At 58.3% G+C, this 26,213-nt stretch overlaps 1 protein-coding gene across 1 annotated transcript in view; it reads left to right on the top strand.

The window, feature by feature from the left end:
- Nucleotides 1–26,213, top strand: part of LRP5 (LDL receptor related protein 5) — a 124,813-nt gene that overhangs the window by 6,192 nt on the left and 92,408 nt on the right. The window contains exon 2 of the mRNA XM_058305069.1: nt 23,852–24,248. Within this exon, the coding sequence (XP_058161052.1) occupies nt 23,852–24,248 (397 nt within the window). The remainder of the gene's footprint in view (nt 1–23,851; nt 24,249–26,213) is intronic.

Genomic DNA, 26,213 nt, shown 5'->3' with positions numbered 1-26,213 from the left:
CCCATTCAGCGGTCGCCCTCCATTCCCCCCCCCCCCCCCAGTGCCTGGCAGCCACCAGTTTGCATCTCATTCTGGGTCTACCTTTTTTGGATATTTTGTAGAAATGGAATCCTCTGCATGTTTTTCACATGGCATAAGGTTTTTGAGGCTCATCTACATTGTAGCTTGTACATTTATAAGTTTCGAAAGTTACTGACCATTTCCTCCAGAAAGATGCTACCAATTTATGCCCCTACCAAGCTTAAGCTTTTATGAGAGTATGTGTTTTCCTGTGTTCTATCCAATGCCAGGTTTGAATTTTTCTTTCTTCTAATTTCCATTAAAAATTATAACACATTTTGGTTTACTCTTCCTTCTTTACTGGTTTCTTGGTCATTCGTGTTTAGTTGACTGCAGATTGCCTGTTTTCTTTGGCCCATTTTTCTGTTGAGTTACCTTTTTCTTATTATTGGTAGGCTCTTTATTTGGTACGGATTGTCATTCCTTATTATATATGTTCCAGATTTTCCTTCTGGTCCGTAGCTAGCCCTTTATCCTTGGTTTGGGTGGTAGATTGTCATGAAAGTATGAAAACATTTTCATGTAATCAGGGTTTTGTGTCTTGTTTCTCTACCTCCAGATTTTAAATACATTCTCCTTTATTTTTTTCCAAGACTGTTCTTGTTTTGTTTTTTTAACATTCAGATGTTATTTTATCTGGGAAATTTTTTTTATATGGTATGCAGTGTAGGGATTTGAATCGTTCCCCCTTAGCCCCGGCTAATGGATTGGGAGTTGTCCCAGCACCTTTATTATTCTATCTCCTTTGATTTAAAATGCCACCCTTTTTGTGAGCAGCGTCCCGCATGCCTGGTTTCTGCTTCTGCACCCTGTCCTGCTCAGTTGACCATGGGTTTCGTACCAGCACACCGCTGTTTTAATCCCAGTGTAACATTATAGTATATTTTAAGAGAAATCGTGCAAATTCCTCCCTCAGTTTTTTTTTTTTTTTTTTTATAGAAAAACGTGTTGCCTCTTCTTACGCATTTACTCTTTTGAGATAAACTTTAGAGTCAGCCCAGACAGCTTCTGTCGTTTGATCTCTTGATCCGGGGACAGTAAACAATGAAATTCAACAGGTGTCAGGGAGCTGGATTTTTAAAAAGTAATCTCCAGTGAGCAGGCCGTGAAAATAACTTCATCTACTGCAAGTGGAGCTGGGCTGTACATTTTTTTTTTTAAAGAATGAGTCTGCATAATCACAGAACTGGATTTAATTTATTATTTTTTAATAATATTTAATTTTTTCTCTCTCCCTTTCCCCCTCCCCCCGTCGTCTGCTCTCTGTGTCCATTTGCTGTGTGTTCTTCTGTGTCCGCATGCATTCTTGGCGGCAGTGGGAATCTGTGTCTCGTTTTGTTGCGTCATCTTGCTGCATCAGCGCTCTGTGTGTGCAGCACCACTCCTGGGTGGGCTGTACTTTTTTCATGTGGGGCGGCTCTCTTGCGGGCGCACTCCTTGCACGTGGGGCTCCACAGTGCAGGGGACACCCCTGCATTGCACGGCACTCCTTGCACACGGCAGCACTGCTCGTGGGCCAGCTCACCACATGGGTCAGGAGGCCCTGGGTTTGAACCCTGGACCTCCTATATGGTAGGCAGATGCTCTATCCGTTGAGCCACATCTGCTTCCCTAGACTATACGTTTTTTTGGTCTTTGCCGAGCACGTGGCGTGCTCTAGGTAGGGGTGACATTTTCTGTCGAATGACCTGCTGCATTCACATTGCTTGCCGTGTGGCCAGCCTGCTTGGGAGCCAACCCTAACGCAAACTCATTTCGGCATTAGCCCGAAGGCAGATATAATTACTGAATAAATTACCACTCTCTCCCCCCAGTTAATAACAGAACAAAATGTGAGCAACTTTAATTTCTTCCGTGGGCTGCACCCCTCTATTAGCCCGGATGGGGAGGCGGTACCTTCCTAGCAAAACGCTCCGGAAATTGCTCAATGGGGTGGTAATAGCTGCGGAGCCGGTGGCCCCGTGTGCCCTGGCAGAATACCTCAGGCCCAGGTGACTTCCAGACTCTGTCCCCTCGCCGGCCGCCACCACCTTGGATTCCACCCTGGGAATGAGTGGGACGTCCCCATGATGGGAGCCGAAGCTCAGTGTCCTCCCTCCACGGTGGCTTTGCGGCAAGGTTTATTCGCGGGCTTGCTCCTGTGGGGGAGGACGGTTTCTCTGAACTTTGCCCAGCCTGAACTTGGCTCCCGGAAGAGACTGAATTTGGGAGACCTTGGCCATGGCCACACGCGGGAACCACCCCCCCCGGCTGCCACACCCTGCATGACGCTCAGCAAGCTGCTGTGGGCCCACAGCCTGCATGGTGGCCCGTAGGACGCGCAGACCCCACCGGCTTGTCACTGCACCGGGTGCAGGGTCTTGGTTTGGGTTTGCACTTTTCTTGTTTTTTAAATGTTTAAAAAAAATTGTGGTACCACCTGGATAGATACACCATAGGCATAGTATGAAACTCGTCATTTTAACCATTTTTAAGGGTACAGTTCACAATGCTGTGCTACCATCACCACTCCGTTTTCTGTTAACTCTTTCATCACCCAAATAGAAACGCTACCCATTAAGCAGTACCTCCCTGTTCCTCCTTCCTGCAGCCCCAGATAACCTCTAATTTACTTGGTCTCAATGAATTTGCCTGTTCTAGATATTTCTTCCAAGTGGGATGAATATTTGTCCTTTCGTGCCTGGCTTCTTTCACTCAGCATGATTTTCCTTTTCCTTTTCTTTTTCATTCCTTTTTAAGGCTGAACAGTATCCCATTGCATGGTTAGCCAGATGTCCGTCCGTCCATCTGATGGGGGGCACTGGGGTTGCTTCCGCCTTTTGACTATGGTGGGTAATGCTGTGATGAACGTTGATGTGCAGATATCTGTTTGAGACCCCGCTTTCGAGCCTTTGGGGTATAGGCTAAGAAGTGGGATTGCTGGGTCATATGGCAATCTTTTGTTTAATTTTTTGAGGAACTGTTAGGCTTTGCACCACTGTGCTGGTTTGTTCCTGCGTCTGCCCCCTCCCACGGGCCACGCAGAGTACTGGGTGTCCAGGGCCAGGCCACCGGCCCTGCAGCCTCCCGGGGCAGGGGGCCTGAGCTTGGATCTGAGTGTGAGCCTCCTTTCTGGAGCCCTGTTGCTTGGGGTGGGCAGGGGTCTGCCCTGGAAGTGGCAGCGAGCTGGCCATGGCTGGTCTGTGAATGAGGCAGCCCGGAACGTGCCCTGGAAACACTGGGCTGGGATGCAAGTGCCACGTCCATGGGTGAGGCCCTGAGACGGGCTACCCAGGGTGGACCCGTGTCCTGACCGGGTGTCCCCCAAAACGGACGTGGAGTGGAGCTTGTGGAACAACCGTTTGAGGATTTATGGATTTTTACTTTACCCCCACCTTCCTTTTTTTTTTAAAGGTTTATTTTTATTTATTTCTCCCCCCCCACCCCCGTTGTCTGCTCTCTGTGTCCATTCACTGCGTGTTCTTCTGTGTCCGCTTGTATTCTTGTCAGCGGCACCTGCAATCTGTCTCTTTTTGTTGCGTCATCTTGCTGCGTCAGCCCTCCGTGTGTGCGGCGCCACTCCTGGGCAGGCTGCGCTTTTCTTTGCACGGGGTGGCTGTCCTTGAGGGGTGCACTTCTTTCGCGTGGGGCTCCCCTACATGGGAAACACCCCTGCATGGCCCGGCATTCTTTGCATGCATCAGCACTGCACGTGGGCCAGCTCACCACATGGGTCAGGAGGCCCTGGGTTTGAACCCTGGACCTCCCATGTGGTAGGTGGACGCTCTATCCATTGAGCCAGATCTGCTTCCCTCCCCCACCTTCCTTTTTTTTTTGAAAAAGACTTATTTATTTATTTCTCTCCCCTTCCCCGCCCACCCCCCATTTGTCTGCTCTCTGTGTCCATTCGCTGTGTGTGCTTCTGTGACCACTTCCTTATCAGCGGCACCGGGAATCTGTGTTTCTTTTTGTTGTGTCATCTTGCTGCGTCAGCTCTCCGTGTGTGTGGTGCCATTCTTGGGCAGGCTGCACTTCCTTTCGTGCTGGGCGGCTCTCCTTAACGGGCGCACTCCTTGCGCGTGGGGCTCCCCTATGCAGGGGACACCCCTGCGTGGCGCGGCACTCCTTGCGCGCATCAGCACTGCGCATGGGCCAGCTCCACACGGGTCAAGGTGGCCTGGAGTTTGAACCGCGGACCTCCCATGTGGTAGAAGGACGCCCTAGCCACTGGGCCAAGTCCGCTTCCCCCCACCTTCCTTTTGATGTCATTTGTGCAGTGGGGAGTGCGCGATGCACAAGGCAGAGCGGAACAGAGAGCAGTTCCCATCCTTCCTGCCACCAATTTTAATTTTAAAAAATTTCCCCTCTGTTCTGAAAGGTACTGTCCTTTCATGACAGCCGTCTATCGAGTAGTGGCCTTTCCTGCTTCGTGACCGCAGACCCCGGTGGCTGCAGGGCCTGCCTGGAGCCGAGGCCCACGGGGTTTCCGTGAGCTCGTCCCAGGGGAGTCTCTGTTTGGCCTTTTGCCACATGGACAACCCCTCTCAGACCCGCACCTCCCAGGCAGGAGAACTGCTCTGGAGGGTGTCGCTGGATGTGCCCGGCCTCCAGCCAGGTCTGGCCCCGAGGTGGGCACGGGGTTCCAGGCAGCCCCCGGCCCCGCTCCGTCTCTGCAGCTCTCCGTGGGCGAGCGCCTCCCCCCTGCACCCCCTTACCTTCCCCTGCGAGTGCGTGCACGGGCCTGCCTGCCGCCCCGAGCCTCGGGGACCCCCCCTTGCCCACCCTGGGTCTCTTAGAAACTGCCCGCCGGCGGGGTGGGAGGGTGGTTCCCAGGGATCCTGGGCACATAATCGATAATCTCATCTCGTCTCTTCTGGAAGGCTGGGGTTTTAGGGGGTTTTGTGCTTGGGTAGGGGAGGGAGAGGTAGGTGGTTTTCCCAGCTTCCTTAGTGCGTCTCAGCGGAGCAGGACGTAAAGGCAGACGGGGAAGGCCGGGTGGGGGAAGCGTTTCGTTGGTGATCGGCCTCAGGAAGGGGCACCAACCCGTGAAAGTGTCCCCCTCGCTGCTTCAGGCATACAGAGGGCACGTGGGTCTCATCCAGGCGTGGCAGCCCGGCTGCAGTGGCCATTCTGGAAGGCCGCCCACCGTGGCACCCCGGGTACGGGTGCCAGTTTCTGGCGTGGGGGACTGTGGCTGCCCGCTGCCGGCCTCAGCAGGGACCGCTGTCTCGAGCACCCTGGCATGCGGCCCTGCTGCCCCCCCTGCCCGTCCCGCCTCCCCGCCGACCCCCCCACTCCCGGATTTGCCGTGAACAGCTGAGGGGGCCGCCGAGGAATCCCAGACAGAGCCGGCGGGCCCTGGTGGCTGCCCAGGCCCCCGTCCACCTGTCCCCGGCCACCCCGTCTCGCATTCCTGGGTTCCCCGTCAGCTGCCAGCTCCCCGCTGGGGGAAGCGAGCCCACTCCTCGGGGCCTCAGTTTCCTCACCCCCAGAGGGGGCTGGCCCCCCCAGGCCCGTCCTGAGGATCAGCGAGGCCGGGCTGGGACGTGCTGGGCCGGGCGGAGCGCCCAGTCCTCGTTAGCGATCGCGGTGATCATTTCGAGCGTCGTTTCTTTTCTAGGGGGAGAGGGTCTCGGGGCTTCTGGAATCAGGTTTAACTCGTGCGCAAACCGTCTGTTTGGTTGGAAAGGGCCATTCAACTGCCCTGAAGGGGGTGCGTCCCTGTCCCTAACGTGCAAGGTCAAGTTCACCTTGCAGGGAGGCCAGTGGGCTGTGGGTGGCCCGGGGGCACGGGTGCAGCTCTCCAGGGGCCTCCGTCTCTTCTGGGGTGCAGCCAGGGCGGTTGCCGTTTCCTGCTCGCTGCTTCTCCGGCGGCCTTCCCCCCATCTGTCGGTGCTGTGGGCACAGTCACTGCCTCTTTCCCCTTGGAGGAGGTTGTCGCGGGGACGTTGTTTTCTTCTCTCTCTGCTGCTGGTCTTCTGACAGCTTGCTAACGAGCCAGCCCGGCTGCCAGCGCGACGAGAACACCCGGCCTCTGTGGTGGGCCCCCTCCTCCCTGGTCTGCCTGTCCTGTCCTGTCCTTCCCCACAGACCGCCTTCCCCACCCTCAGCCCAACAGCGTCACCGCTGCAGGCCGGTCACCAAGGTGCCCCCTTGCTCCGGGACACGGCCGGCCAGGCCTCCCCGCTGGACGGCTGACCGGGCCTGGCGCCCAGGAGGTGCCACCTGGTCTGCGAGAGATGCCCCTCTCCAGACCGTGTGCCAGGCTGAGTCTCGAAAGTAGGGTTTGGAGCCCCCGCCCTCTTTTCTGCAGCCCACCCTGGCTCCCCCTTCCTGAAGAAAAGCGCATTCCCCGCAGCCCTGAGCGCCAGGTGGGAGGCGGCTGCGCGTCCGTGGCCGGGCGGGCCCGGGCGGGCTCTGGGCTTTCCTGGCTTCCTGTTGTTGTCTCCTGCCTGGAAGTAATTCCTGCCTCCAGTAGGTGTGTGCTCATTCCCTGCTGCGTGCCTGGCGCAGAGCTAGGGCCCTGGAAACACAGTGAGCCGGGCGGGGGCCTGGTCCTCACGGCTGGCCCCGAGCCCGAGTGACAGCCCGCTCGGACCCTCGGCTGTGGCTGTCCTGGAACTCAGGGCTGAGCAGGAGAGGGCTGGCTCCGTGCACGTGAGGCAGCGCACGTCCACCCTCCCCTGCTGCCGGGACCTGGCTCTGAGCCCCCTCGACCCACTCTCAGCTTCCCCCCCTGGGAAAGCAGGGTGAGCCTGTGTCCCTGCAGTGCCGCGTTGTGCTGGCCACGCCCTTCTTCCACGGCTCTGACCTTCACCCCCGGCCTGGAGGCAGGGAGGCCGGCCTCCCCTGGTGGTGACCGAGGAGGCTCAGGGCGTGGCCGTGCAATGGCAGAGTGGACTGCGCCCTTCCACCCTGCGCTGCAGCCTGGGCTTGGTGTCCGGCAGGTGCCTTCGGCCTGGACGTCTGGGGACACGTAGAACCCCGAGGTGCCCATGAAGCTCACGGGGTCCCCGTGAGGGTGGCGATGGTGGGGAGCATCCAGTTACCTGGGGTGAGGGGAGCGTGGCGCTGCGCCCCTGCGCTGCTGCATGATTTTGGCCGCTCGCGCGTCCACCCCCAGCCCCCCCAGGACCGGCGTGCTGAGTCGGAGGAGGCCGAGTCGCGGCGTGCGGTGCTCAGGCGGCGGGCAGGCCTGGGCCCGGTCTCAGCCTTCAAGTCTGGCATCTGCCGTGCCGCTGGCCCGTTCCCATCCGCCTTTGGACCCCAGCACAAGTGTGTTGTGGGAGCCCGAGAGTGGGCAGGGGCGGCTGAGGACCCCGCCTCCCGCACACTTCTTCCTGTTCAGCTCCCTGTTCCTCCTGAGGGCAGGGTGGGCCCGGCACAGGGGTGGGTGTGATTAGGTGGGGGCGGCCCAGCGTGGCTGAGCGTCCTGCTGGGGCGAGGGAGGCCCCCCCATCAGCCTGGGGAGGCGGCGTCCACGACACTGTTTGGATGATGCCCAGGCGATTGTCCCCTATTGCAGGGAATTCTGGGGGTCACCCAGCTGCCCCCCTAAAGCAAACAGAGTAAATGTCTACTATTGGGGAAAGAATCTGCTTAGTTGTGTGTGACTTTGCTTAGGTTACTTGACCCTCCTGTGCCTCAGTTTCTTCATTTGTAAAATGGGGGTGGCAGCATACCCCCTCCTCTGAGGACTCCGTGGTAGCAGGTATAAGTTACAGTTTAGACATGGAACAGGTCCAGACCTGGAGGTCAGGTGTGGGGAAAGGGGCTGCAGCACGCAAGGTCAGGTACGGAGAGAGGGTTGGTGCTCCACAGGTGCTCTCTGCAGGGACTTCTGCTCCGGCTTTGCATACCTGTTTGCCAGGTGCCTGGCCCCAGGTAGAACTCACCCAGGACCCCGCAGGGCCACCATAGGGGCTTCATCCACTTTTTTTTTTAAGGATTTATTTCATTTATTTATCCACCCCCCTTGCTGCTTGCTCACTGTCTGCTCTCTGTCCATTCGCTGCGTGTTCTCCTACGTCTGCTTGTCTCCCTTTGTTGCGTCATCTTGCTGTGCCAGCTCTCCGCGGGCACGGGCCAGCGGCTCTCCACGGTGTGCGGGCCAGCCTGCCTTCACAAGGAGGCCCCGGGACACGAACCCAAGGCCTTCCTTATTGTAGATGGGAGCCCAATTGGTTGAGCCACAGCCGCTTCCCCTCTTCCACTTCTTTTTAACCTCAAAACTTGACATTGCCAGGTCATCAGGGCTGGTCCTCATTGTTGAACTTGGAACTTCCAGGCAGCCCCAAAATGTGCGTGAGGGCTTAGATCTAAGAAACACTGCTCCCTCAGAGGCCACCACGACCGGGAGACGCTTCAGCAGGGCCCGGCAGGGAGGGCCTTAGAGCAGACCACCGCCTTCCCAGAGGTGGTTTTGGAGAGAAGGTTCTGGAGAGGTTTTTTCCCTACGTCAATCTGATTGTTCTTGCTTCAGTCTACGTGGGATGGGGGCGTCTTCGGAACCCGGGGTCCCCCCCTTTGTTGGCTCCTGGCAGAGCCCGTGGGTGCTGGCACAGGCTTGCTGCTTTTTTCCAGGAACAGTTGATCGCTTGAAAGCAGAGCCTCTCAATAAAAAGGAGATTTTGTGGAGTGATGATAAATTTGGCATGTCTTTATTATTATTATTTTTTGCAACGCTTAAAGAAAATAGAAGTGGAACAAAGGTATGTTTGTTTCTGAAACGTGTTTCCTTTCCCAGATGTTCTTTTCTGCCAGCTCCAAATGCGTTCTGAGCTCGAGTTCTCCGGTTTCCTCTGTCCCGGCCAAAACAATGCGCTCCCTGTAAGCACACAGGGGACAGGGCCGTTTCCCTCCCCAGTGGGCCTGGGGGAAGGGGCTGGGCTCATCCCCCCCTCTCCCCGCCCTCCCACCTCGATGGGGACCACCAGCTCATGCCCATCATTGAGCGACTCTGGCTGCCTCCTGGGGGTTGGGCAGAGACCCTTTCCCTCTTTCTCGAGGGTGAAGTCTGCAGGGCCTGCACCTTTGTTCCCACGTGGCCTTGCACTGAGCTCTTCCGTCATGTGGCACTGCGTTCGCAGCCACTGGGCTCGCTCCTGTCTTGGTTCCCTGCGGTTGAACGGCCCTCTCCCTTTTGTTTCTTTCTTGCCTCAAACACTGGCCCCTGCCCACAAGGCGCATCCGGTCTGCGGGGCCTAGCACGGATGCCCGGGTGTCTGGTACCTGGTACCTGTTGGACCAGGTAGCCCCCGATGGCGGGGCCCAGACCCTCCTTGCCTGCCTGGTTCTTCTTTGCCTGAGGGGGCAGGGCTGGTGGTGGTGGGCTACTTGGGAGCTCTGAGCCCCCCACGCACTCACACACCCTTGGATGTGTCCGCTTGTTCATTTTCAAGGACAGCTCACCTCTTTGGGAGAGAGGACTTAAAGAGAGATCTGTAAGTGCTTGCATTTGCCTGCTCTCGCTTGAGAACAGCTTCTGTGATTTGCTTTACCTGGGGCTGGCGTTCTGATGAAGATCCTCACCTTTTAAAAAAATATTTATTTTTTTATTATTTCTCTTCCCTTCCCTGCCCCACCCCCCCAACCCCCCAGTTATCTGCTCTCTGTGTCAATTCACTGTGTGTTCTTCTATGTCTGCTTGTATTCTTGTCAGTGGCACCGGGAATCTGTGTTTCTTTTTGTTGTGTCATCTTGCTGCGTCAGCTCTCCGTGTGTGTGGTGCCACTCCTGGGCAGGCTGCAATTTCTTTCACGCTGGGTGGCTCTCCTCATGAAGCGCACTCCTTGCGCGTGGGGCTCCCCTACATGGGGGACACCCCTGCGTGGCAGGGCGCTGCTTGCATGCATCAGCACTGCATATGGGCCAGCTCCACACGGGCCAGGAGGCCTGGGTTTGAACTTGGACCTCCCATGTGGTAGGCGGACGCTCTGTCCTTTGGGCCAGATCCGCTTCCTGAAAACCCTCACCTTTGAATAAACACGTCTTGCCTTAGAACGCCCCGCACACATACATCTAGACTTCGTCGATGCTGACAGCTGAGAATTCTAGTGCGTTCCCACATACCCGGCGGGTCCTAAGGGGTGGTCATCGCTGTACTCCGTCCTTCCAGCTGCCCCAGGGCGTGAGTGCCATCGCCAACCCTGTTCTGCAGGTGAGGAAACTGAGGCTGGGAGACGGTGAGTCCCTTGGGATCTGGAGGGGCTAGGGCAGACCGTGGCTCCAGGGCTATCTCAATCAGAAAAGGGTTTTTATGATTGAAATAGCTGTGTGTCCACCGCGTCCGTGGCTCACCCTCCCCCACCCTTGCAAACCCCGAGTGGCCACGTGGTACCTGTTTAGATGGCGCCAGGTGATTTTGGGCGAAAGCTCCTGACCTGTCCCACGGAGAGAAACACGCTGACTTGCCTCCTCATTGGAGCCTGAGCCGTGGCACCATCCCCTCCCAGGCCCCTGAGCCCTTTCTCTCATCTCGGTGCCCTTTCTCTCCCTCTTTGGGCTGTTTCCGCAGCCTGGGACCCCAAGGGGATGCAACCAGAATGCTATATTTTGTCGAAAATAAGAATGTTAGTGACAGACTCCGTTCCTGCCAAGCCCAGCTGGGACTCTGGAATGCGTATTTTTCTCTGCTCTAAACCTTCTAATTAGGGAAAATGCACATAGTGCAGGCATAAATCAAATGTCATTTTCCCTGAAAACCCGACCTGGGTATCCCTGAGCTGGTCACGCTCCACGGTTCCTGGATTGGGGCTTGCAGGCTGGGAGTATAAGAGCCGGAGAGGCAGGGACGGGTGCCCCCCGACGTTCCCCTGACTGCCCACGAGTGCGAACGCAGAGCTCACCACGTAGACGCCGTCGTGGGCCCCGCGGGGCTGCCCCTTGGCGAGCCGCCTCTGGCCCCGGGCCCCTGCTCCTGGCATCTCCCCCATGCCACTGGCGCAGCATGGGCACAGCCCCTGCGGAGAAACACCCACGTTCTCCCAGCGAAGGTGGAATTAGTGGGGGCAGTGGTTTTCAAGGGACGGCGCGCCCTCTCCCAGGAAAACCTGCCGTGCTGTGCCCCGTAACTGGAGCCAGACTCCGCCAGCTGTGCTCTGTCCGCGGACTCGGGCCTGGGAAAGGCCACCTGTCTCGGGTAGCTGGCTCCTGCCCTCTGCGTTTTGCTCCCCTCGCTGGAGTTTGGACCAGGTGCTGGACCAGGCACTGGTCGGTTCTGAGGGCCGGTGCTGCTGGGGTGGCCGGCCGGGCTCGAGGGGCTCGGGGAGCTTGGGGGCCAGGAGGCGAGGGCCGGGCCTGGGGGTCGGCCCCAGTCGCTTGGGGGTGCCGGCAGCCCCACAGCTGTGTCGGCGGGGCAGGATGCTTCCTCGTCCACGTGAACCAGCGTCCCCAACAGCGTGTGTCCTGCGTGTCTGGATTTCTCAGGGACCAGATGGAGAAAGTGTCTTTCTCAGTGTTTATATCCCGTGGCTCGTGACCTGAAGGTGGTGTGGGAAGTGGAGGCACTGAAGCTATGTCCAGTCCCAGCTCCGACTCCAGCACCGTGTGGGCCAGGCGGGCCCTGAATCTTGGTGGACATGAGTCGTCTTATTCGTAAAGCGGGTGGCGGGGTCGGGGCCAGGGCCTGTGCTGGGCGGGAGGACGCCAAGGGGCCTTTGTCCAGTCTGCTGGTGCCTCCTGCTCATTGTTGCTTGTTGTGTTATCCATTTCTCTTCAGCTTCTAGACCACTGTTTTTGTCTACATTTTTCCCAGGTTCAAGACAAAAAAGTGTTTTGTGATCAAATACATTTGGGAAACATTGGGAGTAGGAATGTAGCAAGGTTTGCTCACTGCAGGACTTCTCAGCACCTTTAAAATGGCCACCAGGCTCGGGCTGTCTCTTCCTCTACCTGGGCCTCCTTTACCTGTTGGAAGGAGAGGGCGTGTAGCCAGTGAGGTGGGGTGAGCTGGGTCATGCCTAAACCGATGTGACGTCCCCAGCGCCGTTCTGCCCTGGCTTCGGTGTGGCTTTGCCAGAGTTGTCACGTCTGGGCTGTGATCGTCTCATTCTCTGCTGAGGGTGTGACCCAGCGTAGTTTCTGGGCTCAAGTCAAAGTATGTTCCCGGAGGGGCGGATGTGGCTCATGCATTTGAGTGCTCGCCTTCCACATGGGCGGTCCCGGTTTCGGTTCCCGGTGCCTCCTAAAAGAAAAAACAAACAGACATTGAGCAGACAATGAGCAAAAACAAAACAAAACAACCAACACAAGCAAGCAAAAACAACGAGCAGACAATGAGCACAAAAATGAGCAAAGAGATGCGGGAGCCATCTCGGTTCGTGAACTATTTTAAAAGAGGAAAAACAAGTACATTCCCGGTCACTCTTCTTGTCAGGAGATTTGGCGAGCCTGGCCCACTTGTACATTTGGCCCCTTTTACCTGAGTCACCTTTTTGGAGTGAGCATGGATTTTGTGAGCCTGGCATCTTTGGGGCGATTGGCCCAGTGGGAGGTAGTTGTGGCAGCACGTTAGCACGCTGGGCTCCGGTCCAGCCTCCGCCAGGGTGTCACTGCGTGGCCTTGCGAGCTTCCCAGCCTGCCTGACCTTTGACTTTCCTGTCCCTCCTTTCACCTCCTGGGGTGGTGATGAGGATAAGTCGGGGTAAGGCAGAGGGGCCCAGTTGCTTTCTCTCCCCTGTCTCTCGAGGGTCTGCTGTCCCCTGTGGCCAGGCACTGGGAAAAGTGGCTGGACTTGGCTTGATGACCATCTGGTGGTCATCGCTGGAGCTGCCTCGGGCTGGGGGACCCTCTCCTTGGTGGGAATTGCACTGCCAGAGCCTGAGGGGGAACGGGCCTTGGGGTGGCCTGGGGGCTGCCTTAACTGACCCCGGGGTCCCTGGTCCAGCCTTTGCTGGTCTCCCACGTGTGCCGAGTGGCCGGGCAGAGCCCCGGGCCGGCTCCCTGGCGCCCTCCTGCCGTCCTGGGGATGGGCTGCTTCCCCCGCCTGCTCCGGGGCCGTGCGGTTCCCCGTCCAGGCCGCGGGCAGCAGCGGGACCCGCCACCCCTCTCCCCGCTGAATGCAGGCGGGGGGGCTCTGGGCGCTTGTCTTTATTGGGAGGGTCTGAAGACAGCGCTTTCACTGCGTTTTTATCTTTTGCGAGAGATTTCTTATTCCCAGCTCTGCCCCCAGGCCTGCCCCTGTGCGTTTCCTGTCCGTCTGCCGCGCTGACCTCTGAAATGTGGCCCCCGCTCCGGAAGCTGGCCTGGACTTCAGAGCTAATTGCCGCCTTCCTATGGAGCTGTGTGTGAGCACGACCGAGAGCCTGTCGGGGTGTGGGTGTGGTTGTGAGTGCGCGTGGATGAGGGAGCATGTGTGCAGGTGCACAAGTGAGTTTGCGTATGCGATTGGGAATGTGTGAGGGTGTGAACGTGGGTGACTGCGTGTGAGTGTGGGTGTCTGTTGGTGTGAGTGTGCATGTGTGACTCGGTGAATATCTTGTGTGTGTTAAAGTAATTGAGTGTGAGTGTAAGAGTGGGTGTGAGTGCTCATATGTGGGTGTGGGAATGTGCATGCATGTGTATGTGTGTGCATGTCTGAATGTGCTTGAGTGCATGTGTGTGAGAGAATGTGAGTGTATGAGTATGCGAATATGTGTGTAAGCAGTTTGCGTGTGTGCAAGTATAAGTGTGTAAGCGAGTGTGTGCATGCGTGTGAGCGTGGCCCAGGGAGATGGGTGGAGCTGTCCAGCTCGGGTGCCCAGTGCAGGGGCTGGCCTCTTGCTGCGGCCGGCAGTGTGCACAGGCCACGAGGGTGTGGCTGGACGAACGTGCGGATCTCGCTGTGTGAGCCCAGGTCAGCAGGATTTCCAGCTCTGGAAGGTTCCTGGAGCTGCTTCCCAGTCACCCCCCGCCTCCCCTGCCCCGCACAGTAGCTGGGTTGTGATCTGCACCCAGGAACCGTTTTGTCTCTCCTCGCTCGCCCCGTGCTTGTGACACAAGCTTTCGTCACCCCGGCAGCCTGGTTTGGGGAGAGGCGTGCGGTCCTTTGGGGCGGGTTCCCGCTCTGTGCCAAGCGCGGCTGCACCTGCCCGGGACCCGAGGCGAGACGTTGGATCGCTCGCTCATTGTTTTTATGCAGCTCTCGTGCTGGATGGCCCCTGCGACGCCCCCGGGGGCCGCAAGGGTGGAAGGAGGCCTCTCTGCCGGAAAGCCGGCAGTCTGGGCCCAGCTCGGAGGCAGGTCCACTCCGCATGGGACCCTCTTGGGGGGCTTCGACCCTCCCAGGTGTGGGCGATGCCCGGTGAGGGTGCAGACCAGCTCCTGGGGGGCTCGGGCAGGCCGCTGCAGGACACCCGCTTCCGCCTGGTCTCGAGGGTCAGAGCATTCGGCCAGGCGCAGGGGCGAGGGTGGGTTTCCCCGAGGGTGGGGAGGGCGGGGGGCCAGGAGAGGCATTTGGGGGTATGCCCTGGCTCACTGGGTCCCGAGGTGGATGGATGGGGGGGTTGTGGATGGTTCAGGTGTGGGAGAGGCAGTGACGATGGGGGCCGCGCAGGTGTTCCCATCCCTGAGGTGCACGGAGATGTCATCCGCGCTTCCATTCAGGCTCAGCCCTTCAGCCTTTGTGTTTACTGAGCTGTCCGTAAAGGGCAGACCATTTGCCCAGTTAAAGGAAACCTAAGATGTTCTCATTGTCAGCCTCAAGTCTGGACAACTGCAGGGTTGTGTCTCTGAGTTGAGCCTGTCTCAGCCGGGTGAAGGTGGATGTGGCTCAAGTGGTTGAGCTCCCGCCTACCACATGGGAGGCCCCAGGGTCCCAGGTTTAGTTCCTGGTACCTCCTAAAAAAGGTGAGCAAGACAGTGAGCTGATGCAATGGGCAGGTGCGTCGACCTAATGTGACAGGATGATGAGACAAGAGACACAAGGAAAACATAATGAGAGACACAACAAAGCAGGGAGTGGAGGTGGCGCGGGTGATTAGGTGTCTTCCCCCCAAATTGGAGGTCCCGGTTTCGGTTCCTGCTGCCTCCTGAAAAGATCAGCGCTCAACGAGGGAGTGGGGAGAAATAAATAAATAAAACAAACCTTTAAAAAAGAACCCCAAAACCTGCAGTACTGTGGCTGGAGCCGTGGCTCTAGTAGTCGCCGTCATTTCTGTTAACGGTGCTTGAGGCAAGCACAGCTACAGGGCACTTCCCGTGAGCCGGGGGCAGGGGGTGAAGCGTGGGGCAGGGGGCTTCGCTGGCTTTGTGTATTTAAGATTTCTATACGTTAAGGAAAATTCTGAGAGAAGCTCAGGTATGCTTTTTCTGAGAATGTGCAGAAATCAGTGTCAGCCATTTGGCGGTATCTGAATGTTTTAATAGTTCTTGGCTGCCACGTGTTTGGTTCTTGCGGTCTCTGCGCTGGGACTCTGAAGGGAGGGCAGACTTTGCGGATTCAGAGCTGGGGAGATCACTCACTTGCACTTTCGGGGCCTCCCCCTCATTTTTGCCAAATCAGTGCTTTTCAAGTATTTCCTTTTAAAGGGGAAATGGCACTTTCCTCTTTGCAAAGGGAGAGGCTTCCTCATGCCTTTTTTTTTTTTTAACATTTATTTTATTTCTCTCCCCTTCCTCCCCGCCCCCACAGCTGTCTGCTCTCTGTGTCCTCTTGCACCCTTGTTGGCGCCAGGAAACTGTGCCTCTTTTTTGTTGTGTCATCTTGCTGCATCAGCTTTCCATGTGTGTGGTGCCACTCCTGGGCGAGCTGTGCTTTTTTTCTCACAGGGCGGCTCTCCCTGCAGGGCGCACTCCTTGTGTTTGGGGCACCCCCACGTGGGGACACCCCTGCGTGGCACGGCACTCCTTGCACATGGCAGCTCTGTGCGTGGGCCAGCTCACCACACGGGCCAGGAGGCCCTGGGTAGTGAACCCTGGACCCTCCCATATGGCAGGCGGATGCTCTATCAGTTGAGCCACGTCCGCTTCCCCCTCATGCCTTCAACAGTCCCCTCCCTGGCCCCCCATCCAAATGTCTTTGAAGTTTCATGTCATCTGTAGGGGTTTTGCCCTCGTTCAATGTTAAGGTCATGTTGGTTTTATTGTAAAGGAAATTATGGTTCGAATTTTATATAAAAAACCTAGGACCTAAGAAGTGGTAAGACCTGCATGTAAAAAATAGTACAACTTTACAGAAAGACGTGAAAGATGTCAGTCTCCCCCAAACTAATCGTAGATTCAGTACAATTCGCGGCTTTTCTTCCCTTCCCAGAGAAGAGATGTGGGCGCCCGGCATTCGAGGAGCCAGGGGGGCGGGGGCGGGGCGTGGAGGCACAGGTGCCAGAGGCGGTGGGGGCAGGGCAGGTGAGTCGATGCGCTGACAAGAATGAAAGCCACTTTGGAGAAGGAGGTCCTTAGAAATGTGGGAAGGGAAAAGTCTAGAAAGACCCAGAGTGTCAGCAGGGAATTGCCAGTCCTGCCAGGAGTTCTTGAATTTTTACTGCACACACACACAGCTAGATAAATAGAGGTGTGTGTAAAGAAGTGTCCATACACACACGGATTTCCTAGCTGTCCGCCCAGTGGGTCTAGAGACAGTGACACCCAGCAGCAGTGAGCACTCCCTATGCCCAGCTTATGTTTTCTAAATATCATTCCCCACTCAAAGGAACCTGAGCTTCTCGGGGAAAAGGCCAAGTCCAGGGCTGGGGCAGGAAAAGGTGAGCCTTCTGTGCAAGGAATTGAGCTGCTCAAAGGACGAGGGGCTGTTGTCTAAGGCACGCTAGGGGGGCTCCCCCACCCTGTGCACATCTAGGAGCAGCAGAACCTCAAAATAAATGAAGTATTGGATTGTAGCCCATCCAGTAAAATAGGAACCGACAGGTCCTTGCTTACTTATTTCATATAAATGGGGTATTGTAGGTCTGCCATGGTACCAATGTTTAAAGCAAAATCCTGAATGAAGGTGGTCACTATTTTTAAGTCACTCTTTTCAGGCATTCCTCCCATTCCCTAATACCACTGCCATAGTCTAGTGAACTCTTGGAGCTGAGTAGGAGCTGAGACCAAGCTGCTGCTGCTGCAAGCCGGCTGCCGTGAGCACCGCTGCATGTGGATCTGTACCTGGGGCTGAAGCCGTGACATGTTTGCTATTTCCTCTTGGAACCACCTTAAATAAGGGGCTGTAAAAATCCCTGCGGAGAGTTTTGTGGGACTTGAGAAGCTGATGGGCCCTGAGAGGCAGGACGCCTCCGACACGGGAACGCCGGGGGCTCGCTCTCCCGGGTGTGAGGGCCCATCTGGAAGCCTTGGTTTCGGCGGGGCGGGGCTGGTGTGGGGCTGGGCAGGTAGACTGGGCGAGCCGGGAGGAGACCCAGCGTACCTGCAAGCGTGCACCTGGCAGGTGGGGTGCCTGGGAGGGGGTGCCCCTAGGAGCAGCTGCGAAGACCTAGTTTGAGAAGCTCCGGTTAGAAGGTCGCTGGAGCTGCAGCCGGGCTCTGCAAGTTGCTTGTGAGCCGCCGTGATGGGGTTACTTACCTAAAGCTGCAAAGTTTCACCTCGACGCCTGGCCTGGGCACGCACGGCACGACTCGTGCGTGTCCTTCCAGGCTCTGTGTCCCCTCCTCCGGGAAGCCCTCCCGGCCCACCCACAGCTCATCCTCCAGGCCCCCGCTCCTCCTGCCTCGGCTTCTCCTTTCCTTCTTGCTTAGGTGGTGGTTTAATGGTGTGTGTGCACGTGTGGGTGTGTGTTTGCACGCCTGTGCCCTGCCCAACTAAACCGTAAGCTCCTTGGAGGCAGACCCCACCTTGTCTTGCATGTTTGGGGTCCCCGTTGGCCTGGCGCTGGACAGAGGATCCTTGCTGATTGATTAAAAAAAAATCCATCTCCTGCGATCAGGCCGCGGCTTGCTCCAGCGAGCAGTTGGAGGCCCAATGTAACGCTTGGTGAATATAAATAAGACATAGGCTGAAAATGCTGCTTATTTTGGTGTAGTAGCAAAGGATTGGGTTACCCTGAGTTGGTTTTGTTTAGTGTAACCATGTAAACAGTGTAAAATATAGGCTGTCCGAATGGGAGCCCAGACATCTGTTATGAATTCTATATATAAATATTGGATATGCTTACATGGGTTAAAATGGGATCGTTGGCTCTTGGAGTTTCAAACTCCTGATTCTTCTGCGGTAGGAACTGTAAATTAATAACAAGTCCTGTGCTCCCGGCCGGCGGCGGGGAGGGCTGGCCTTTCTCCCATCCCGACCCGCCGGTGTCCCAGGCAGCGTCAGGTCCGGACCTTTCCTGGGAGTCGAATGGGGTTATCGGTTCCCACCCCCCAGCAGGAGGGAGGGACGGTGCAGGAGGTCCTAGGTGTCCCGGGGTGCTCGCCCGGAAGGAGCTGTATGCATCCAGGCTGCATTGGGCCCCTGCAGGGCAGGCGCTGCTCTCTGCCTTCTAGAGGAGGAAACTGAGGCTCAGGGAGAGGGGACAGCCCAGCCCCGAATCACACGGGCGGGGTTGGGGCCTGGCGCTGTCCGTGGCCGAGCATGTTGCGAATGAAAACCGCCCTCGCCGCCAGGGCTGGTCAGTGTGCGCAGAGGAGCTGGGCCCGCGGCGCCCGGGGCAGGTGCTGTAGGGACCCTGCGGCACGGCAGGGCGTGGGGGGCAGAGCCGGGGTCCCGGGACTAGCGGGCACTGCCGACGCCTCCACGTCCGTGCCCTGGGTGGTTCGCCCCGAGCCCCGAGCTGCTCTGTGTACCCTTGTGATCTGGTCCTGAAAAAAAAAATTTGCACAAGTAAGTTCATAGGAACATCAATGGGTCTTGGGGCTAAAGCGCATTCCAAAGATTTACCCACAGGCTCATCGACCCAACAACTCCCCTTTCCTTTGTCCAGCTCCCCTTTGCACCTTCATCCTCACCTCGCACTTTCTCAAAACCACAGTTCTGGAACTAACCAGGGTGTGTTTTTTCCCCTACTGGGGTGTCTTAAGCATTTTTTTAATGGTATTTTTTTGGTTTATTATGTTTTGTGTCCCCTGCGCCCCCCCAAGATGGCTCCCTCATCTGTCAGCTCATTGTCTCCTCGTCTTCTTTAGGAGGCACCAGGAGCAAAACCCGGGACCTCCTCTATGGGAGGCGAGTGCCCAGCTGCCTGAGCCATTTCCGCTCCCTGCTGGTTGTGGTGCCTGCAGGTGGAGTGGTTGTGGGGTCTCCCGATTTTGTGACATCTGCTCTTTGCAGCATCTGCGGCGTCTGCTGTTTGTGATGTCTGCTGGTTGCAGCACCTGCTCCTTGTGGTGTCTGCTCATTGTGGCGTCTGCTTATCCTCTTTAGGAGGCATCGGGAACCGAACCCGGGACCTCCCATGTGGGAGGCGGGCGCCCAACTGCGTGGTCCTTTAAACATTTTCTGATGCTACTCCAGTCAGTTTCTTACTTATTGCTCTGATGGATTCACCTCTTCTACTGAGAGAATGAACCTCAGTCTAGTTACCCTGATGCTGGGATCCGATACTTCTAGCGTTTTGCTGTTACAAGTAAAGCTGCGGCAAGTATCGTGACTGAGGCCTTTTCCTCCCTCCGGGATTTCTTGGGATAAATTCCCGAGAGCGCGGTCGCTGGGGGAGAGGACTCCAGTATTTTTCACGGTCCTTAATACCATTCGCCGCAGTGTTTCCTGAAGGGCCTGGCCGCTGGTGACAGTCTGTTTATTTTTCCTGGTGGCCTTGCGTAGGTCCTGGAGCCTGGTGGTGGCAGGGCCCGGCAGCCCCAGCTCTCAGCCCCCCTGCCGTCCCCAGGCCGGAGGCTCAAACGTGCAGCCTCAGCGGCTGGCTGCAGCTTGGAGGGGGGGGTCCCGGTGTCCCGTCTTGGCTCTGCCCCTGCCAGGCCACCTTCTGCCACCCCCTGCCGCCTTCTCCCCCTGGGATTCTTCTCACTGCCCAGAAGCTGAGGCTGGGGGTTGCACATCACCTGGACAGAGGGACCCTATTGAGAGGCTCACGTACCTTCCCAGGACCTGGGTCTCCGACCCTCTGCCGGGGGCTACAGAGCTTCAGGGAGAGAGTCCCAGGGACCCGGAGGGGAAGGAGCACCTGGCCCAGCCTCTGCCACGCTTCCCCTGCACGCGCCACAGGCCCTTGGCATGTGCTCTCCCCTCTGCTGGGAAGGCCCTTCCCTCAGATGTGCACACGGTTCCGCCCTCACCCCCTTCAGTCTTTGCCCAGGTGTCACCTGCCCTGGCCGTCTTATTTCGACTGGCAGCCCTTACCTCCGGCCCCCTTACCCCGGCCTGGTTTCCCCCACGGCGTTTGCGTTCTGGTGCACTAGAATGTCTTTATTTGTTATGGGGCTTGCTTATTCTGTTTCCCCCCCTGGAGCGTAGGACCACGAGGGCTTCTTTGTTGGGTCCCATGTCCAGCAGGCCTGATCACGTCGGCAAGTTCTAGATGCTCTGCAGTGTCTCTAGAGCCAGTGGACGCTTGGCAGAGGCCCCTGTCCAGCCAGCTCCTTCCTGTGCTCCTCCTGCTCTGCCAGCCGCCCCGCAGGCTTCTTCTCCTGGCACCTTTTCTGCCTCTTTCTGCTTGCTTTCTCTCCTTCCTGCTTGGCCCTGCTCCCGTGCCCGCCCTGGCGGAGCTGGCTGCCCTCCACTCAGCCCTGGCGTCTCCCACCTTCGGGAGAGGAGGGGGCTGCCGGTGTTGAGGGGGCCTGTTTGGGGTTAGGTGCCTCCTGTGCCGGCTGGGGGAGGGTTGGGGGGAAGGCACCCAGGCCCAGGCCTCGTCCCAGGCGATGGGGCAGTGATGTGGGCTCTTCTCGAAACTTAGGGCTGAAGCGCGCGGTTGTTTCTGGCTGCTGTGGGCGCGGAAAGCTCCTCCTGGAAGGAGCCGCCTGCTGGGCCTGGGCCCGCCCGGCCTCCCTCGGAAGCTGCCCGCCCCTGGTTCTGCCGGGCAGCCGTCCCCGCGGCTGATGTGGGAAAGCACAGGAAATTAAAAGCCACCCTCCAGCTCCGGCCTCGGAGCGGCCGCACCTGAGCTGCCGTGAGTGTCAACCTGGGGAAAATGCCGTCTTTCCAGTTTGGGGAGAAAGAGCACAGGAAGCGAGGGTTTTTGTGCCCGCGGCAGCTTCCAGGAGCTGTGCCCGTGCCCCCCGCCCGCTACTTTTTCCTCCCCCTGGGCCTGGGGTTGGAGACCCCTGGGCCCTCCCGCCGCAGCGCCGCCTGGGCCAGCCTGGGCTTGAACTTGCTGCCTCTGAGACGGGCCCGTTCCCTGGCCCAGGGGCGCTCACCGGAGAAGGCCCTGGCGGCCCTTTCTCCTGCCCACTTAGCAGGGGGTCCTCGGGCGGCAGCCGGTAGGGGGACGGGGGCCTTTCAGACAGCACCACGTGTGCACATCTGCACATATGTGTGCACAAGCGATTGTGTGTGCAGGAGCGTGACTGCAGGACCATGACCGTGTGCACGTGTGTGTGTACAAGCATGACTGTGTGCATGTGTGTGTACGGGTGTGTGCACAAGCATGACTGCATGTGTGTGCGCACAGGTGTGTGCACGAGGGTGTGCACAGGGGGTTGTGCGTGTGTGTGTGCACAGGGGGGTGCATGGATGTGTGTGCATGTGTGCACCAGTTTCTGGGCAGAGGATTGGCTTCTCCAACCCCCAAAAGTTTAGGAGCCACGTGTGGCATTTGGACCCTGTATTCCTGGGCGGTCAAGTCTGCTGGATGAGCAGGCGCAAGTTGGGGACAACAGGGCACCGGGGACCTCGTGTGTGCAATGGGCGGCGGGGGCTTAGGGCGCCCTGTGCTCTGTTCCCAGGACCTCGGGGTCGCTGTTGTCAGGGGCTCCTGTGGCTGCCGGCTCAAAGCACCACAAGTCAAGGGGCTTAAAACAGCAGAAATGGATCGCCCCCGGCTGTGGGGAGTCCGAGGTCAAGTGGCGCCCGGCCAGGCCCCCTCTGAAACGTGTGGGGCGGGTCCCTCCCTGCGCCTTGCCACCGCTGGCGCTTTCTGGCCATCCGTGGGCCGCGGCCGTCTCCCCTGCATCCGAATGTCCCTCTTACAAGGACCCTGGTCCTCTTGGTTCGGGCCCTCCCCGCTCCGGCCTCACCTTAACTCACCGCCTCTTCAGAGACCCCATGTCTAAGGAAGACCCCGCTCGGGACCGGGGGCAGGACTCGAGCGCGTCCTTTGGGGGCGCGGTTCAAGCCGCATGGCTGTAGAGAGGCGGCCGGCCCGTCCCCCACCGCGGCGAACGCGCCCAGCTCAGGGTGGCGCTCAGTTTGGTGCTTTTGGTGCTGGAGTGAAAGCGTCGGCACTTGTTTCCGGTGAGACGTCTTGGTGGCGGTCAGGGGTACGGAGTTGGCTGGGCCCCCCTGCACAGTGGGGGCTGTGAGCAGACGGGGTCGAGCCCTGACACGGCTTTGCGGGTGTCTGGCCAGCCTGGCCAGCCGCCGCGCAGACGCTGGAGGCCCCGAGTGCCGCCGTGGTCGGGACACAGGCTCAGACCCACCCCGTGGACCCCCGGGTGGGGGCAGAGGCTCTCCAGGGGTCCGGGACGGGAGCCGCCACCCTGGGTGGGTTTTTAAATGTAAACCGAGTAAAATTACAGAGCCATGGACAGAGAGGTGGAATGTCCTTAGCTGCCTGCGCCTGTTCCCGGGGCCCGTCGCCCTGGCATCACTGGCTTCTGTCCGGCAGTGCTGGTCCAGGACGCCGCAGGGCGCAGGGAGCTCTGCTGGCCGGTGCCGCTCTGGGCTCCCATGCGCTCTCGCTCTGGGCCTGGGACATCCGACGGCCCCCGGGACCCGGCAGCCCCTCCCCTGACGTTACACCCCACAGGGCTTCAGGGCGTCCTGGGGTGTGTGTGTATACATGGGGGTTCATTGGACCAGGCACCTGAGGGGTGATGGCCCTGGCCCCTCTGGGCTGTCATGCAGCCCCTTGGGGGACAGGACCCCTGCTGGTCTGTGGGGTGAGGGTGCTTCTGGAGGTTCAGGGGCCAGAGGGCTTGGGGAGCAGGGAGAGAAGCAGCTCGGCTACCGGAACTGCTGTGCCGGGCGGAGGCTTGGGGTGGGATGGCAGAGATGGAGGGAGAAGGGAGGGTGAGGCGAGAGGCCTGGGGTGCCGGGTCAGGGAGCCTGGCCTTGCTCTAGGTGGCCCAGGGAGCTGCTGAAGGTCTCTGAGCTGAGGAGTGAGTGACCTTTCAAGATCGCTCTGCCCGGGGTGCCGGGGATCTGGGGTGCGGAGCTGGGTGAGATGCTGAGGCCACACTCTCCGGAAGGGGCTGAGCCTGTCACTGGTCAGGGGATTGTCAGGGAACCTCGAAGCTGCCCCTGGCCCGGGCTGGGGGCTCTGAACCTCCTCTTGAAGCTGGACCCCTTTTCCAGGCCTCAGCCGGGCAGTGTGGGCGGGGCCGTGTCCTCTCCCCCAGGGACACGTGCACTCAAACACATACACATGCGTGCACATTCCCACACCCACTCTTACACTCGCACTCAATTACTGTAACACACTCAAGATATTCACCCACACACAGTCACACATGCTCACTCACACCAACTCACACCCACACGCCCATGCAGCCGTGCCGTGGCTTCCTGGGAACAGAGTGAGGCTCCCGTGGCCCTGCGGGACCCGTGTGGCCCCTTCCTGGCACCCAGGGAGCAGGCGTGGGCGTGGCCGGAGGAGCCAGCCGTGCTCGGTGAGACCCGGCCAGCCCCCTGCTCACCCGGAGCACCCGTGAGCGTAGACACCGTGACCCTGCTGTGTCGAAAGCGCCGTCGCTTGGTGTGGACGGGGGCCTGCCGGGGCGGCCGGTGCCCGGCACGGCCAGCGGCCCTCACGCGCTCCCTTCTGCCCCCACAGCCTCGCCGCTCCTGCTGTTCGCCAACCGCCGGGACGTACGGCTGGTGGACGCCGGCGGGGCCAAGCTGGAGTCCACCATCGTGGTGAGCGGGCTGGAGGACGCGGCCGCCGTGGACTTCCAGTTCTCCAGGGGGGCCGTGTACTGGACGGACGTGAGCGAGGAGGCCATCAAGCAGACCTACCTGAACCGGACCGGCGCCGCGGTGCAGGACGTGCTCGTCTCGGGCCTGGTGTCGCCCGACGGCCTGGCCTGCGACTGGGTGGGCAAGAAGCTCTACTGGACGGACTCGGAGACCAACCGCCTGGAGGTGGCCAACCTGGACGGCACGTCCCGCAAGGTCCTCTTCTGGCAGGACCTCGACCAGCCCAGGGCCATCGCCCTGGACCCCGCCCACGGGTAAGGCCCGCCGCGTCCCCTCGCGTGCCGGGGGCGCAGTGTCCCCGTCGAATTATTCGAACCCGAGTTTCTTTTTCAGAGAAGACACAGCGACCTTGAGGTGGAGCCACCTTTCGGAATTTGCTCTCGTGAATTCTTTTCTCCTGAGAGTTTTTTGTTTTTTACTTTTTAAAAGATTTTATTTATTTCTCTCCCCCCTCTTCCCCAGTTGTCTGCTCTCTGTGTCCATTCACTGTGTTCTTCTGTGTCCACTTGTATTCTTGTCAGCAGCACCTGGAATCTGTGTCTCTTTTTGTTGCGTCACCTTGCTGTGTCAGCTCTCCATGTGTGTAGCGCCATTCCTGGGCAGGCTGCACTTTATTCGTGCTGGGCGGCTCTCCTTATGGGGCACACTCCTTGCATGTGGGGCTCCCCTACACAGGAGACACCCCTGCGTGGCAGGGCACTCCTTGTGTGCATTAGCACTGCGCATGGGCCAGCTCCACACGGGTCATGAGGCCCGGGGTTTGAACCCTGGACCTCCCATTTGGTAGGTGGACGCTCTATCAGTTCAGCCAAACCTGCTTCTCTCCTTTTTTTATGATGTGAAAATTTGCCATTTTAATCGTCTTAATGTGGACATTCACAATGTTGTACAACCATCTCCACCATCCGTCACCAAAACTTCCCATCACCCCAAACAGAAGCTCTGTGCTCAGTAAGCAGTACCTCCCCGTAGGTTTCTAGTCTACGATCTGTCTCTTTGAATTTGCGTGTTCCAGATCGTTCACGTAAGTGGAATCACACAATATCTGTCCCTTTGGGTGTGGCCTCTTTGCTCAGCGTGATGTCTTCAGGTTCGTCCTCCATCCATGCTGTGGCATGGATCCGAATGACATTCCTTTTTACGGCTCAGTAATATTCCACTGTGTGGCTGGACCGCGCTTCGCTCACCCTTTCATCTGTCTTTGATCTTTCGGCCGTTGAGAGTAAGCTGCTCTGGCCGCACGTTCAAGAATCTATCTGAGTTCCCGTTTTAATTCCTCTGGGTAATACCTGGGAGTGGACTTGCTGGATCATGTGGTGACTCTTTGTTTCACCTCTTGAGGAACTGCTGCTGTGCTGCTTTTTTAAACTTTGTATTGCTGGGACACCCCTTGTGGATGTGAGTTGTTGAATGTCTTTGTTGTGTGTGTGAGGGGCGTCCCAGGGAAGTGCTGGGTCTCTAAGAGCTGGAAATTTGCACCTGACACCCACTTTATTAACGCATTGGCCAAAAATGGGTTGAGAAAGTGATGCCTCGTTGTCTGGATGACAGGCTTGCTTGGGGGGGGCGGGTATGAAGTAAAGGGGACGTGTCCGGGCTGCTCTGGACGCGGCTCCTGCCTCCCCTCTGCTTCCCTGTCTGGGGAGCTCTCCTTGGCCCTGCAGGTTTAGGGTGCGGCCATGACTTTCAGGTGTGTCGGTAGAACCGAGAACGCGTGGGGTTGGCTGCTGGGAAGAGTGGGGAAATGGCTGAGCCCCACCGCGAGCCAGGGAGGCTCCTTCCAGGCTTTTTGGAGCAGGGGAGCCGTTTGATCCTCCGCCCTGCAGCCCCCCTTCCCTGCTTTGTGGCCGGGGAGTGACAGGGGACGCGGTGGCCTCTTACGTGTGCTGCACCTGGCCCGGTGCCTGCCCTGCTGGACAGCAGCTGGTCCACGCTGTGCTTGTCCAGTGTTACGGTTTGGTTGTCAGAAGTGGCTGTCACACATCTCGAGCAGAAACACGATACTGTAACCCCCCCACCCCCTTGCTCTAGCCCTGTTGAAGGCACTTTGTGTATTAGTTTATTTAATGGCCACCTTGCCCTGTGCGAAGTGCCAGCAATGGCCCCTGTACAGACGAGAGTGAGGGCAAGGCTGGAGTCTTCTAAGCTAGAAAGCTCCCGAGGTGGGATTTGAACCCAGTCAGGAGCCCATGCTGGCAACCGAGCTGCGTCCCCAGGGC

The sequence above is a fragment of the Dasypus novemcinctus genome, chromosome 10 (assembly GCF_030445035.2).
Source record: "Dasypus novemcinctus isolate mDasNov1 chromosome 10, mDasNov1.1.hap2, whole genome shotgun sequence".
Lineage (NCBI taxonomy): Eukaryota > Metazoa > Chordata > Mammalia > Cingulata > Dasypodidae > Dasypus > Dasypus novemcinctus.
This window is presented reverse-complemented; position numbering and strand designations above follow the sequence as displayed.